Here is a 16,858-nt window from a genome sequence, read left to right as displayed (position 1 = left end):
TATATATACATATGTATACTGAGTGATTTAGTCCATCCCACTATATTTTTAGAAGGGCTTACTGATTCCTGTACAACTGGTGACAATGTAAGACTTACTAACACTGATAAGCATACAATTTTACCAAAAGAAAAAGAGGTATGATTTCTCCAGAAAGAAATTCTTGGTGTTTGATTGCTTAGAAGTAGAAACAGCTTATAATTTCATATGCTATCTAAATTAATTATATCTATTAAATATCTATTAATATCTAAAATTAATTATAATCTCTCTCAATTTGATCCTTCAGACACTTGCTTAGCTTTATACATACAGCTAGCCTCTAGCTATACTTGTGCTTGCTAACTGTGGATCTACAGCCTACTTTAGAAAATATTATGTGTGTTTTCATCACTCTTTTGAGAAAAATCCTTGATGAAACCTCAGTGTCAGGATCTGTGCCAAACCCCCCACACCCTATAAGCTATACAACTATGACTTACCATATAAGCATCTAATGCTGCAAGAGTAGGCTATAGATCTAAGTTTAAACAGTAAACTCATTTGGGTTAAAAAAGATCTCTCATGAGCCATCTGGTCAATATGCCTTCCTCCTAAAAGGAGTGATTGATTACAGTGCAGTTTCCAGCAACACAGTTTATTCATTGTTCACTTCTTTGTAAAACACAGCAGCTAGTGCTTGAAAACTTTAAAGTTCATATTAGCATGGCTGTTCAGAGAAGTCTGCTAACACACCTCTGTTTTAGCTAGCGGTGCATTTCTATTCAGAATTGACAGTAAGCAGCCCACAATAAAACACAGCATTGTGCTAAATACTAAGGTCACAGCACTCCCATAAACTGTTGAAACCTCTGTCTTCCAGGATTGTAGTGGGTGAGAAGATTGCATGGCCCTGTAGACAAGCTGGCTGCAAGGGGCAGTGCCCATTATTTGCCTCAGATATCTGCCAGGTTAACAAATCAAAGGACAATCTGTTCATGGCCAGCCAACCTTTTCCAAATTGCTGGTAGAATTCCCAGTCACATGGTATCTCCTTTATCTGAAAATTTTAGCTCTTCCCCAAGACCTTTAAATAAATGTAATTAGTAATTTTGGTACCAGTTGTATTCAAACAACTGCCATGATCACTCCCAGATAACAGGCAAAACAGGCTTTAGGCAAACCCGCTTGTTTCTTTACATAGACATAAATAAGTAAAAATTACAAAGAAGTGCTCATTATTGACTGTACAGTATGTAAGAGATAATAACTCCTGCAAACCCCAACCCCCCCATACTTACATCGATAATGCATGTGGTAACAACATAAAAGTCAGATTAACTTAAAAAACTACTTCTTGGGATCAAAAATGCATAAAGTAATCTTAAAAATTTAATTACATTGGCAAAATAAAAAATAAAGGCTACAGGAGTGTTCTGTGCAATAAGACTTCAATGTTTTGTGCAGCTATAGAAAATACAAAAGTTAGTAATACTCCAGTACTCCAGCAAGAAGGCTAGAAATACTGCAGTAAGCACATCTGACATTCAATAAGCAATTACGAGAAAACAACAAGTGTTAACAAAACAATAAAAATCCCCCCCAAAAAAACTACACAAGCTGAAAATCCAGCTACTATTAGCACAGGTTGGATAAAGTACCTGAGCCAACATTAAGAACAGGCTATGACTACAGGACCCTGGGACACTTGCAAGTCCTTAGGCACAAAAGCATTCCATGAGCACATCCATGAGGCCCGGACTACAGAGCAGTCACTATCACCCCCGAGGCTTTCTTTTCCTTGGGAAAAGAAAATGGGTACCCTATCCATACAGAAATTGCAGTATTCTGGGTAGGTAGGGGATATTTGGGAGCTTAGAAAGCCATGACTTAGACCTTCACTATACTTTTGATAGGGATTTGTATGTCTTAATATGGAGTGACAACTTGTTTCTGACCCAAGGTATGGAAACCTCAAGCACCACCAATTTCATCTAGTGCAAACGCATAGATCTAGACCTATGACCAAGATGGTTTATTCATTTTATTTCGTGGTTATCACAAGCAAACAGGGTGTATAGCAAGAACCAAAACAGCTCTCTCCCAGCTGACTCCCCAGTCTATTGCGCATAAAGTCACACTGCTTTTGATCCAGTAAAGCTAGTAGGCTTTTTCCTGCAAAATGGGATCCCTCTAAGAGAGGTACAATCTGCTCATAACCCAAAACAGTATATAATTTACCACCAGAACTGAGAAGTAGAAGAGATTTTTCAGTCTCCCGAATACAGAAGGGATTAAAAATTCAGATTGACCATACCCTGGATAAGAGCTCTTGCTTACTAGTCCGTGTGAAAGGGAAAGAGCATTTGAGAAGACTATTACCACCACCACCACCACCAATTGCCCCATGTGTTTACCATGAGTTAGGTTCACTATACAAACAGCTTTAGCCTGGAACAAATGCTTCAGATTAGGTAGAAGGAAAAGAGCTTAGTTTTCCAACATGGCTCTTTGCTCTAAAAGCAACTGCTTCTCTCGCACTTTCTCTGTAACACACTTGTGAACTGGTTGCTTTTAAAGGTTTCAGGGGCCATGTGCTAAAGTAATGTGTGGAGTGTGCAGTCTGCATATGTGCAACTGGCTCACATATGTAAATTAATCACACACGCATTCAACAAAAGGATACAGACAGACATTCTCACAAAACCAGAAAGCATTTGCTTCTGTTGGTACAATTTCCTCTCTCCCTTAATTAATAAGAAAAATCCACCTCATTCACAAAAACAAGTTCTTTGTTCTCTCCAAACAAGTTTGGCTGTGTAGCATCTTTCAGTCCAGCCCACAACAGTAAAGGACAACAAACAATACCTTCTTTGATTGCCTCAATAGCTTTTCATGCAGAACTAAAGTTTCCAATAGTGATCCTTCAACACCTCCAGCACATTCATTCCTTCCAATAATTACAATTCATCACTGGCAATACACATTTGCTTGATAGGTAGCCAGTCCTTGAGATCAATTTGGCTCAAAGCCAGCAGCATAAATACCTATCCCAGAGCACCCATTCTGATACACATGTACTGTAGAGGCAAGAGATTCTGTTGTAAGATAGGTCCATATTGCTGAGAAGTTGCCATATTGGCAAAATTATTAATAGTTTCTGTGTCAAACATCTACAACCCTACCAAAGGCAGTTGTGTATAACCTGAGAGTATCAAGAGTGCCCCATATATTCATCTGTTTTATCTTTGTTTCATTGATCTAATTAGTTTAGGTCTTGACTTAAAATTCTCAAATATTGCTGTAAAGGCTTATTTTTGTTCCTTCAGCCCACCTTTAAGGCTATACCCGTACCATGGATGTTTTGGTGATATTAGTGAACTGCATGTCACACCTGCAAATTGGTCCTAGCACAGACAGAGTTTTTATGCATGTAACTTACTGCAGCCCCACTTAGTAAAATAACCTATAGCAGCAGGGTGAGAGAATGGTCTTACTAGCACAACAGCATCAGTTGGAAACTGCAGATATGTATGCCCCCCTCGCAATAAGATTATGCCAGCGGATGCTAATCAGTTATGCACAGCTTGAGTTATTTTGAAATTTCAGGCTGGTAGTAGAGATACTGAAACTTAATTCAAGCAAATATTTGAATCTCTGTTGACAGACTACTTACGCCAAGTCAGAGCCTTGGGCATAAGGTTATTAGAACAGAATGAGCCGACTTTCCCATTTTAGAGCATAAGAGAAAGTGAAAGGATGACTGGTAATGAACATGACAGAAAAATAATGTCCTTACAGAAGAGTTTACATCTTTACTAATTTTCATACACATCATGGTTAGTCATTTATCAGGTGCCCCTCTCCCCTTTCTCAGTGCATACAACTTACATATTTTTCATTTTCTCTCTTTTTCTTACTCCCAAACACATGCAGGCATGAATGCTCTTAACTCACTTATCACTAATGAGGAAGAATAACCAGCTTTACTTCATGCGAACAACTTTTGCTAATATAGAAAATTTCACTTTTTGATAAGCAGTGGCAATGTAATACAATGCCTAGAAAAGAAATACAAAGCCTGCTGGAGGAAGTTAAATGTCATTCATTTAGTCTGTCTTAACAACTACAAAAAGAGCCTTGCTTTGCTATTTCATCTTTGATTTCAACCTGTGGATGGATGTGTCATTATAAAAACAGTACTTTCAAAATGGAAAAAAAAAAAAAAAACAAAAACAAAAACAAAACACCACCTGTCGCATTTAGTCTGTAACCATATAAAACAGATGGAGTAGTATAAGTGTCCAGGAAGAAACACACAGTCAGAGAAAAGTTTAGGCTAGAAGGGGTCTCGGGAATTCAGCTAGGACAACTTCCTGCTCCAGCCAGGGCAAGCATCAAAGTAAGATCAGCTCTCTTAGAGCAATTTCCAGCTATGTTTCAGAAATGTCTGAGGATGCGGACTGCACAGCTTCTCTAGGCAATCACTTCCAACGCTAAGTTTTCTTGCTGAGATTTTTTTTCCTTATGCCAAATTGAAATTTCCTTGAATGCGAGATACAACTATTGTCTTTCATCCTGTTGTAGCATACCTCTAAGGAAAGTCTGGCTTCATCTTCTCTCTGCAGCCCCTGAAGCACTGGAAGACTGCAGCTGCATCCTTTCTTGACCTTTCTTTACCTGTTTGAAATAACTCGGTTCCTTCTGCCTCACCCCAAACATCATATAATCCAGCTCCCTAGCCATGTCAGGGTGCCTCTGCTATTTCCTTCTGCTTTGTCAGTATCTCAACTTATACTAGGTTAGAAGACATACAAAAAATCACCTATAAATGTCCATCATTCTGGTTTATTTCCTGGGAAAAACAATTTCTCACAACAGTGTTAAAAACACCCTCAGCTCATGATGATGTCAAAAGACTGACATTTCCTCTATCCTTTGAAGAAGAGGAGCTGCTGATAAAGCAGGAACAACAGGATGTCATCTTTCACAAAAGCCATTGACAACTATTAAGTCATCACTATGTGCCAAATTTTTATTGACACCCTTCTACTTGAACAGCTTCTAGCTGCCATTGAGGAAGATGCACTAGGATTGTGTCACACAGTACTTCCAAGTGTCAATCATAGAACAAGAACACTGTTACAAAATTCATTTCAATTCAATGCCGGACTCATTTGGAAGTTCAAGACTTAGTAATAAGCAAAACTGGGATGAATTGTGCTGGTGTTTTAAAACAGAAAAATATGTACAAACACTGCATGTAAATAAGTAAATAAGCAACTATGAAGACAAAGAGGGAAAAAATATATTGCCATTGTTAAGTTCAAGTAAAAAACATGACCTAAAGATTTCCACTTTCAAATGTAACTGGACATTAAGAAGCAGTGCCTATTCTTCAGTGGACAATTCCCTCTTCTGAAAAGTGAAATGACTGCCTCAGCATGTCACCTCAAAGTCCATCATAAGTTACCGCTACAAGCACATATGCTTTTGTTGAGGGTTGCTGCTTTTAACTACTATCTAGATATCTTAAAAACACATCTGCTATATTAGATCTTTGCAGTGAGATTTATGTATTACCTGTAACAACACCACAGTACTGATTCTGAGAAGCTGGTTTTTCAGTAATTTTCTCCTCTATGGACCTTTTTCGTCTGTACACCCTGTGTGCATGACCTGTCACAGCCAAAGTACGATTGAGTGGCTCAATAAATATGAAGTCCTCATTAATCTGTATAAACCCCATCTGCAAAGGAAAACAAAAGGAACACATAAGATAAGAATTTAATAAAGCATGAAATTGTGCACAGTCCTGCAGAAGAAAACAACCCACAAAACTCTATTTAAGAAACCCCTTTGTTTTAGTAACCTTACCAGCAAGGTGACTACATTTATATTTTACAAGCCTTTCTACTTAAGTGAAATAGAATAAATTTCATTTATTTCAACTAAATCTGGGTGGGTGGGTGGCTACATGCCAGTAGCAGATGCACAGTAAAAGATATGGAATGTTAAAAGTTTGCTTTGGGAGACTCAGGGGGTCATTTAAATATGTACAGCATGTACAGAAAAGTCTATACACTAGTTTTATTATTACTTAGTGTATCATCACATTTTTAGATAACTGTATTTAATGAAATAACAGGAGCAATTTAGGGCATAAGACTACATCCTGAACACCTATGAAGCTGGAAAAGACATCTTGTGATGCTCCTTTTCACTTTTTCAATTATTTTTTTTTTTAAAAAAAAGAAGTTTTAAAAAAAGGCAGCAATCCTCCTTGGCTGTCAGCAGCTAGAACAGAAAAACATTCTAATACAGCCATTCAGTTGGTTATTACCCCACACCCCAACATATTTACACACACAAACATACATAAAAAGCTAACACACCAGACGCATATCTAATATTGTAAAAGTGTGGCCAAAGCTGAAAAAAAAGCAACTATAAATGTATTTATATAAATACCATACAAATCTAACTCAGCTCAAATTGTTAAGCTGCCAACACACATAAGCTCCTATCAAAAGTAAAGCTGGAGACAGCAAGGTTTTGTGTTGGTTTTTTTCTTCCTAGAAAATGTCATCAGCAAGACTGACAGTTAAATTTCTTATTCTTGTTGCATCTGTCTAAAGGAAGCAAAGGGCTCTTCTGTATGTTTCCATGTAGGATGAATGGAGAGAAATATAAAAGTATTTAGTTTCTTTTGGAATTATGTAAATGCCATTATCACATTGGATAGCCTGCCTGACATATGGATAAATCATCAAAAAGAGAGTTGAATCCAAGCAGGAAAATACAGTTAAATTTTACAGGTGGTACAAAATACAATTTCCTTTAAACATAAGCGAGTATTACTTTAAAAATTAAAAAACCAACACAATCTCTCTGCATAATCACATTGAAAAATTAAATATATGTATTCACATTTAATTAATCAGCTACAATAGCTACAGAATGCTAAACAGATGTTCAAAAGTCATCACTAACATTGTACAGAAACATATGAGTAGCTGGGTTTGTTTGGCTGTTCCATTTCCTTTTTGCACTTATTTTTTAGGTCAGCTTATCTTCATCATGAGATTTAGATGTTACACATTTAGAAGATTAGCTACTTATGTATTGCAAGATACCACTTCTGGATATCCTGAATAATGTACTTTTACATAACAATTAACTTTTCTAACATCATGTTAAATGACATTTTATTTAAAAGCATAGCTACTTGTCAAATGCCAGTAAAACACAAACTTTTTCATTCAATTTTTATGTCTAATGTTGAGTTCCCTCAGACATAATTTATTTATTTATTTTTAAATCATTATTTAGCCTATGAAATACACTGATACACTGTGGATACAGAACATGAGTAGCACCCCATCAGGTGGTGCAGCAGATTTCCCCAGTCTACGTACAAAACCAAGGCCTTAGTCCACCTGCAACAAAAATTCAGTCATAGTACATTTGTTGTGTTTCTTCCGCCTTCATTCTCTTTGCTGCAAAATGAAACTAGAGCTTTAAGATGCTGTTCTTCAGACATACTAGACATACCAAGAAATTCTTCTAGGACCACAGAAATTTTATGCTTTCTTTCAGCTCCTTGCATAAACCGAAGGTTAATCCACTGGTAGAGAACTCCAAAAATTACTGTCAATCTCCTGAGTAGGAAGTTAAAAGACCTGAACACTGATGTAAAGTTTATTGCATAAAATTAACCTTAGTTTTATATTATTTTTTTTTTCAAATGGGTAATTTTCAGACAAGTCTGGATAACCACATAAACTCTGTGATAATTTTGACTGCTTTTGAAAAAAATGTGACTATTTCTCCATCTCTTGGACAATTTCACAGGTAGAAAACGAAAAATGAAGCCATATCCTTGCCAACCATGCTCTTATATTTTTCATAAACTTTAGAAGTGCAGTTAGGACAATCTTGTACCATAAAACCAAACGCAGAAAGCAGAGAAAACTGCATCAAAGCACCACAGTTTCAACGTGTTTTCAGATACTGGATGCCAGGGCCAAATAAAGGCTTCAGACAGTTCAAATGGCAAAACCTCCATGCCATGAAAAGGCACAGCAAATCAAAGATTAAAAAATGTAAAGAAATAGTATGCGTCTGAGGTACAACTGTAAGAAAGTTCTGAGGAACTGATCCATCTCCAACCAGTTCATCTGAAAAGGAACCACTGCTCACAGCTGCAACTGAAAAAGCTACCATGATGCTGGCCTTATCTCATTCAAAGGTAATAACAACATGCCATTCTTCCCCCTGCATTCATGTATACTGCATTTTCAAGTTTCTTACCTGAAATAAAACAAACTTAAATGTAACACATATGCACCTCAGTATAGTTCAAGTCCAGAGCAACCTCATTTGGCAAAAAGTTCCTCATACCTCCTAAGTAAGGATGAACTGGCTACTTGCTCTGCATTTTATTTACTTTATGGAGTTGAGTGAGACCTTAAGTACAGGGCAGACTTGGCCAAATGAGCATGTAAAATATTACATGGGCCTAAGTATGGACATTCTGACATCGACTCACATCCACCTTGCCACAGATGAAAGCTTTCCACAACATATATCCACATCATACCAAGACTTTTCACTTTCTTAAAAGAAACAAACAGAAATAAGCCATGGGGAAACACTAGCCCTGACTGAAAACTAACCTTCTGTCCTATGTAAAATAAAAATAGGTCACATCAGAAATATGCCAATAATCACAAAAAATAGGCAGATGTGAATTCTTCTGAAATGTGAAAGCTGTTTTTTTTTCCTAACATCTAATTGGAAATATCATACAAAAAACATGAAGAATAAAAAAAAAAAAATATCCAAGTATTCTGGGCAACTGCATCTGATAATAGACATTGTAGGAGAAACTGCTACGCCATCTTATTTTTAAGTTCTATTTTAGAACACTCATGCTAACTTTTACTGCCCAGCTTTTATTTCTTAAAAGTACAGTGATTTGTTTTTTTTCTATTTGGAGCATATGTAAGGATTTAACATTCTGTCACGTATCGTATGATAACCTGAAGTTAGTCTACTGCTTCTAATAGAGTTATATTACCATGAGAAGTTATACAAATGTAAAAGTGAAGTAAATCTGTGAAGACCACCTGTGCATATAGTTAATAGATACTGGGTATAAGCCAGAATACAAGATTGGCAAAGATTTCTTTAAATGCTTACATATTCTTCCTTGCATACCAGTTCAGAGTGGCAGCTTATTATCATTCAAAGTTGAAACAATAAAAAATTTGAACATAATATTGTTCCTTGCAGAATTTATACAAATAAGGCAGGAAAGAATTGTAAGAAATATTAATATGCTTTCCTCTTGAGACATAATAAAAGAAGAAAATGTATTTCCTTTGCTATCATTATCAAAAAAAAAAAACCAAACAGGATGACAGAAGAATATACACACCAGAAACTAAGTCGTTTCCATTTCAATACCCCAGAGAAGAGATGGGGCACAGATAATACTGTATCAAAAAGGAGATTGTAAATACCACAAAACAGTTATGAAATACCATTTTGCTACTATGTTGAGTTATTTTCATTACAGATCTTCACTGAAATGCAGTAAGTAGACAACATAACACAGAATTCAAAGAAACATCAGAACATTAAGGCTTTTTTACTTTTTTTAAACAAAGTGGTTTGCCACCCTCATAGGATGAGTCTTTATGGTCTACAATTTATCACCGGTCGATTACATAGTAGCAGTTTCTAATCTTGCAGCTTGACACGTCAAAGCAAAATATTTCATTCACTAAGGAATTCACCATTATGATGGGTTGGCCTTGGCCTGCTGCCAGGCACCTACCCAGCCACTCTTCTACTCCCTAGTGGGACAGGGGGAAAAAATAAGATTAAAAAGAAAAGCTCATGGGTCAATATATAGACAGCAAGATAATTAGCTATTACTATTATGGGTAAATAAAATTTGACTTGCAGAAAAAATACTTTATTGCTAATTTGGATAGTGAGAAAAAAGAGAAATGAAAACAACACCTTCCCACTGATCCTGAGTAGCACAGGGCAGGTGGGGAATGGGGGGTACAGTCAGCACGAAACAGTTTCTCTCTACTCATCCTTCATCCTAACACTTCACCCTTCCTCCCTCTCCATAGGCTGCGGTCCTTCAGGATAAGCCTGTCCCAGACAAGGCTCTCCACAGCCTGCAGTGTCCTTCAGTGCATGTCCACCTGCTCTGGCCTGTGGCCCTCCACGGAAAGGACACGATGGAGGGCCTGAAGCTGGGATACCCGCTCTGGTGCCTGGAGCACCACCTCCTCCTCCTCCTCTACCCATGGTATCTGCAATGTTTCTTTCACTTTTTTTCCTCATTCCTCACAGTGCTGGGCAGTGTTTTACCCCTTCCTTTTCCCAGGTGTGTTGCCATTTTGGCTAAGGGGCTCAGGTGTGCCCTGCAGTGGGTCTGTTGGGGTCTGTGGCCGGCACAGGGCAGTCCCTGGTGCCATCCCACAGAGGCCATATGTACAGAGTTACATACCTGTCCTCTTGCTGCAGCTTATTACTACCAGCTGCATGCTAGCATGGACGCAGTTATACCTAACAGTGGTGTGTTCCCCTAAACAAGCAGTAGATTCAACATTTCCTAACTCCTACCTGAAGTAAATTCCAGCCATGTTGCACCTTTCCTGTTTTCTCACTACTCTTTCATCTCTTCATTCAGCAGGCATCTTAGACCAGATTTCAGACATGAACAGACATAGAAAAGAGACTTTCCCCTGCAGTTTCTTAAGCTCCTTTGTGAAGCTGAAGCACACAGTGTGCAAAGACAGGCTGTACCAAACTGTACTTCTTCACAATCCCGCCATACTCTCCAAGGCAAGTAGCAACAGGAAACATGCATCCCCATCAGATGAAGAAAATGTACACACAGTTTAATAAGCATTTTACAACCAGCAGCACCAAAATATCATCATCTGCAGTACAAAAATGAAAGATTTTCTTCAATGTGCAGTGCAAAAGACAATTCTTGTTTACTAGTTTGTTTTGAAACACATTCAGGTAAACTTAGACTTTGTACTATTTGTATAATGTCCCAGAATTGAAGATTTATTCTTGACTAAAGAGGCAAAATCTTTAATTTGCATATTGGTATTCCACTCCAAAGAAGGTTTTTCCTCCATGATTTTAAAAGTCCAGACTAAATTTAGTATCATGATTGTAACAATGCTATTAGAACCCAGCTTCAGCTGAAATACAATAAAAATAGAAGTCTTCAGCTCTTAGCTAATGCATGTAATAAAGCAAGCTCAATCAGCTTTTCAAACTGCATAAATAACAGGGTAAGAACTTCACATGTTCTTGTTATTCAAACACACTAAAGCTTCCATCTTTAAATTCATTCATTACTAAAAACTGAAGAAACAATTCATAAGTGCCAGCAACTTTGGTCTTCAAAGAACTGCATTTCCAGGCTTTGCACAGCATACATATTGTACTTCTAGAGGTTTCCTTTATCTACCTGCTCACTCTGCTCCACTGCACAAAGTTAGAAGTCACAGTGGGCAGTCTGTGCTACCTCCATTGACTGGCTTTCAAGTGTCAACATAGCATTCAATCCACTTCTTTCCAGGATTTTTAATAGTAGGACTGCACCCTAAGCAAGTACACATATATTCACAATGCCATAACTTATAGCCCTGACGGGAAAAATATTCAGACTGTTATACAGAGACTACTGAATTAAAAGCATGTGTTCAGGAACTGGCCCCCAAATCTAAGATCTGTACAAACAATTTTTTTCATGGTTTTTAAACTCTTCCAAACTCCTCTGCTTCCAGTCTGGTTAAGATACACACTACCCTGCATCTTTAGGAATATAATTCTCTACAGGATGCTGCTCTCATGTTATTTAAGATAATGACTCCTTTTATCAAAACAAGCTAATGTTGCACATGCAAAATAATTTCTTCATTTTTTTTAGATACAACTGAAGTAGAATACTGAAGCATGCAAAATTGAGATGGGTTTGCATATGCTGACACATTTCAACAGGTGCTATTATTCACACAATCTTACTCAATTAAGCAAGAATCTCGGAAGTTGACAGTGGAAAGTGATATGTATGCTGATGACAGAAAGGACACAATTCCAAAGGAATCCAGTTTGTGAAAAAGAAAATTAAAGAAAGGAGACCAATGGATAAAGAAAGTATAGACATCAGGTCAACCCAGAGGGCATGTGATTGTTATCCCTCAAACTTCCATTTGCCCATTAATTCACTGCCAGCCAAACCCTAAGATGTTTGCAATTTCCTCCAGATTTCAAATTTCACGCTTCCTAGCCACAAATAAAATATTTCCTTTTTTAGGCCTAAGCCTCCCTCCTCTATAAAAGCGTTATTAGAAATTACTGCAGTATTTGGTATAAGTGCTGCTTAAATTGCCAATATTCTAGTATTTGCTATGATTTTTAAACTGTCTTCACAATGCAGGATGATATCTAAACAAAGTACAGTCTGCTTAAGAAGTGACCACAAACAATCATTGACTAACTCCACAATAAAGATACTTTAATAGGCCTTGCATGCAAAAATTATTTTGTAACACAAGTTTGAGGTATTTCACAAGATGTTTACCAGTTATTTCAGATGTTAGCTTTATTGAACATAAAGTACCTGAAACAGATTTCAGCATTTGTGCCCTTACTGTTTGGAAACCACACTTTTCATTTCTCAAGAGTTTTTTTTACAGGGAAATAGTTCAACAAATATACGTAAACTGCATCATTTTTTCAGAAGCTCCCCTTCTCCACTTTGTAAAGTTGTTCTCATTCTGTTTTGCCAGGCTGGCTGATCACCTGCACACTGATAAAATTGTAGATTGACAATATTAAGAACACAATCACATCTGTGTCAAGTACATACGAACAGCTGAACTGGGTCAGAACAAAGGTCCACTCTGTATAGCATACTTTCTCTGAGAGTGCATAACAGATCACAAGAGAGAACAGAAGAACAGAGCCAGAGCAAACATGTAGTTTGCACGCTCACAGCGTACAGCAAACTCCAGTAGGGAACTGGTACCAGTAGCTTTATGGTATGCATAAACTTTAACTGCAGTGGCAATAAACAGAACTCCTCTTCCTCTAACTTGCTCCTTTACAAGATTACAAGTTAAAAAACCACACAAATAGTAATTTGCCGTGCAAGAAGGGTTCAAATTCTAGAGTATGAAAAAGGCTGACAAGATACAAAAGCAAAACTAATTAGCTCCCTTTTTCCAATCTCAGTAAATGAGACCTCAAAGATGATATATATAAAGACCATTAATAAAAATTACTATATGAAAAATATGAAAAAGAATCTATTAAGATCCTAACATACTGAAGGGTGGACAAGGTGTTACTTAAATTTCCATGACTTAGACTCCACTTTCATTTACATTTATTTTAAAAAGCATCAGGGTTTTTTCCCCCATTTTATAATGAGTAACAAACAAACACCGTTCTTGTGATCCCTGCACTGCAAGTGCTTAGAGACACTAAGTCCAGTACTGTCTTTCAGCAGACCAGAACTCAAAGAAGCCAACAAATTCGTAGCTCTGGAAATGATTCAATGTTGGCAAATATTTACTAGTAATCTTAAAATTTATAAAAGGTTCACAGTCTCAGAAGTATCACTTGAGATGTGACAAATTTAACGTACCTTAGGAACAAGGCAATTGAGGCAACATGATATATGAACACAGCTGTGAAACTGATAGGATTATGAAACACCTATTGATTTTTATTCAAGTTTGCAGACATTTCCTAGGACCTCAAGAAAAGCTGCTCTGTTACAGCTACATTTCCCCTATTAAACTGAACATTAACTTGTGTTTTGCAGTCTGAAGTCCCTTTGCACATCTCAGTTCTTCTGTCCCACTCCACAAATGCCTTTCTATCAACAGCCAGACCTAATCAAAATGAAACATCCACTCCTAAAGCCACCTACACTCTTACTAGCAGTACTTGCCTGACTCCACAGAAAAGCATGCCCTTCCCCTTATGGCCAGCTGGACTGCCCAAATTTCTTGCAGGTGATACAAAACACAAGGAATCATTTCATTACATAAGGCACTGCCATTCAGCTACTTGTTGGCATCTTGCCTCTGTGCAAAGTAGAATTTCCTAATGCTCCACCTGCCTTTATGAGACAACAGATATTAAGGATACATTTTAGTCTGGAGGATGTAAGTTACATCACCTGTAATTTTACCAGACATTCTTTAAAATAGTAACATGCTAGCAATTTAGTAGCCATTTCTGTAACTTTTTTAAATATCTTAAGAATATTTATTAATGGTCACATATATAAAACATTTCATATTTATGAAACCCAACTGGAAACACATGAACAATCACTTGATTTTAAAATGAGATCAATACAGCTGTACACTCTGAAGATTATCAGGGAACATTCAATCCTATCATTTTAAGACATACCACATTATATAAGATCAATTGCGACAAGATACAGGTAGAATTAATTCCTGAACCCCTTTTCTTTTTTCATAAACATGCTTTGGAAATCTGTTGATCCTACTTCAAATTTTCCCTATTCTTTCTGAATTATTTTTATAAATTAAGAGTTCCAACTTAAAGTTAAATCAGCTCCATTAGAAACCACACATATTTTATTATATGTGCAGTTATAACTTTACAAAAAATAATCCAGGATAGCAAATACTGCAGCACTGGAAAAATAAAGTTCCAACAGCAACATTAACTTTTGCTTAAACTGACATTCTGTTTTTTTTAGTTCTGCAACATGAATGCTATATTAACTTTTTTAAAATAAATAAATAAATTAAAAAACCACACAAAACCAAAAAAAACAAAAAAAACCCAACTGTGCTTCAATAGAATAACTTCTCAAGTAAAACCAAAATGCATCACATTGTGGGGAAAGCTCTTCCTGCCAGATCTTAGAAAAGAAAACTTTTCATTTGGGCTGAATGGGATTCTATACCTTTCAGTTTCATACTTGCTGAAGAGCAGTGGAGAAGCGGCGAATTTACTTGGTGACAAGAATATCTCACCAGCAACACGTTGTTTCATAGACATGCTCCAAACTAACTGTCTGCAAGCTTCCCATGATAGTTTCAGGTTCTGAATTTCATTTGTTCAGTTCTCAGTGATGTGCAACCTATCTTGTTGAAAGACTTGGGCTCTTCCAATGGCATTTTCCTGAAATACAGCTAAGCTAAGAAAAAGTATTTGAGTTTCAACTGGGCAGCTGGTGACAGGCTATATTCTCTGCAAGAATACCACAGCTTTGCAAAAATCTACTCACCCAAATGGTCTCAAATAGTGCAAATCTGTTGAACGAGAAGCTCATGTTTCTTTTCCCTAGATAAAAATCCGAGATTAGAAGGTAAACCTGTAAGATTAGAATGTTTATCGCTAAACTGCAGCGATTTTTTTTGAGATTTTGAGATATGAAAGCCATAAAAAAAAAAATTCTACATAGGCTTATTTACACGTTGACAATTTACAGAGTATAAAGGCCATAAGTGACGTGGCTAGCTTTACACATTTGGGATGTATTTTTTATTTATGCAAAAGACATCTGCAGAGATGTCTCAGTTCTGTTTAATATATTCTTTGTGACAGATTTAGATTTTATTGGAAGTTATACAAAAATGCTTCATTATAACTTGTATCATTAGGCTATGAAGTCCACAGCTTAAAATGATCAGTACTCATGCCTCCAAGATAAAGACTCAAAAGTCCAGGTTTTTTGTAGGGCACTTTGGAAAATTCTTAGGTCACCTCTGAGTTAATCAACCCTCATGTTGTGACATGTCTGCACAGCTGCAATACAATATTTTTTAAGGAAGAGGATACATTTTGCACAGCTATGATAAGGTGATAAAACAACAAAACGAGATATTATAAAAATAAATGCTTGGAAAATCACTATTCTTCAAAAAAGTTTTTCAATGCTCACCGGTAAACTTCTCATTAAAAACAGCAAGGTTTAAAGTGTTTTGATTAATTCCAGTTATAAAGAAAGCAAGGAAAAAGCCATAAAGCCACATACATCAACAAGGGTCTATGTCAAAAACCTATCTGTATCACTACAACATTATAATCTCCTTATCCATGTTTCACATCTGTTTTGTGTTTCAGCATTGTCACTTTTATCATAGGTCCTGTGGTATCTGCGTTTACCATAAAATTTCTCATCTCTTTGCTCTCTTCTATCTCAGAGTTTTCTAAATCCACAACAATCCATGCCAGAGATGAAAATCTGAAATATTCCCCATGATACAATACATGATGATCATAATAAATGTGTAATGATGATATCATATTTATATTTCATGGCCTTTATACCAAATGGGCTTTAGCCTACATGATGTATGGTTAAGATTCTTTTTACTCAAGGTATTAGCTAAAAGGGTAAACACAAGACTAACACAAATTTCAGAGCAATTAAAAATCCCCTAGTTTCCAGCACAGTATCCATCTTTCATGATCACCATCTTAAGGAGATCGTTTAAAAATCTGTAATTTTTGAAGAATAACATTTAAATGCTGGAGTAGTTATCACCCTTGCTTCTCTTGCCATTTTAGTGTTTTACAATGACTACACACAGAAATACACACTCCTTGCTCTCCAAAAAATCCACATAGATGCAGGAAAATGTTATTACTCAGCAACACTCACTCTGCTGCTCACTAGTAAACAGGCATTCACTACACACAAAATTAAAATAAAATAAAATAAATCCATTAAAATTATCAATACCAACCCCTCTCACAAAACTAAACACTGTTTTCTAAACTCCTGGTGGTATGTTAAAATCAGGTGTTCAGTCACTGACATCGGGCAGTGAAA

The 16,858-nt window shown here is 36.6% G+C and overlaps 1 protein-coding gene across 1 annotated transcript in view; it reads right to left on the bottom strand.

The window, feature by feature from the left end:
- The window catches only part of ADAMTS19 (ADAM metallopeptidase with thrombospondin type 1 motif 19), a 150,584-nt gene that overhangs the window by 109,830 nt on the left and 23,896 nt on the right, over positions 1–16,858 (bottom strand). Inside the window, exon 3 of the mRNA XM_040580813.1 lies at positions 5,563–5,728. Within this exon, the coding sequence (XP_040436747.1) occupies positions 5,563–5,728 (166 nt within the window). The remainder of the gene's footprint in view (positions 1–5,562; positions 5,729–16,858) is intronic.

Source organism: Falco naumanni, chromosome Z, assembly GCF_017639655.2.
Source record: "Falco naumanni isolate bFalNau1 chromosome Z, bFalNau1.pat, whole genome shotgun sequence".
In the NCBI taxonomy this organism is placed as follows: domain Eukaryota; kingdom Metazoa; phylum Chordata; class Aves; order Falconiformes; family Falconidae; genus Falco; species Falco naumanni.
This window is presented reverse-complemented; position numbering and strand designations above follow the sequence as displayed.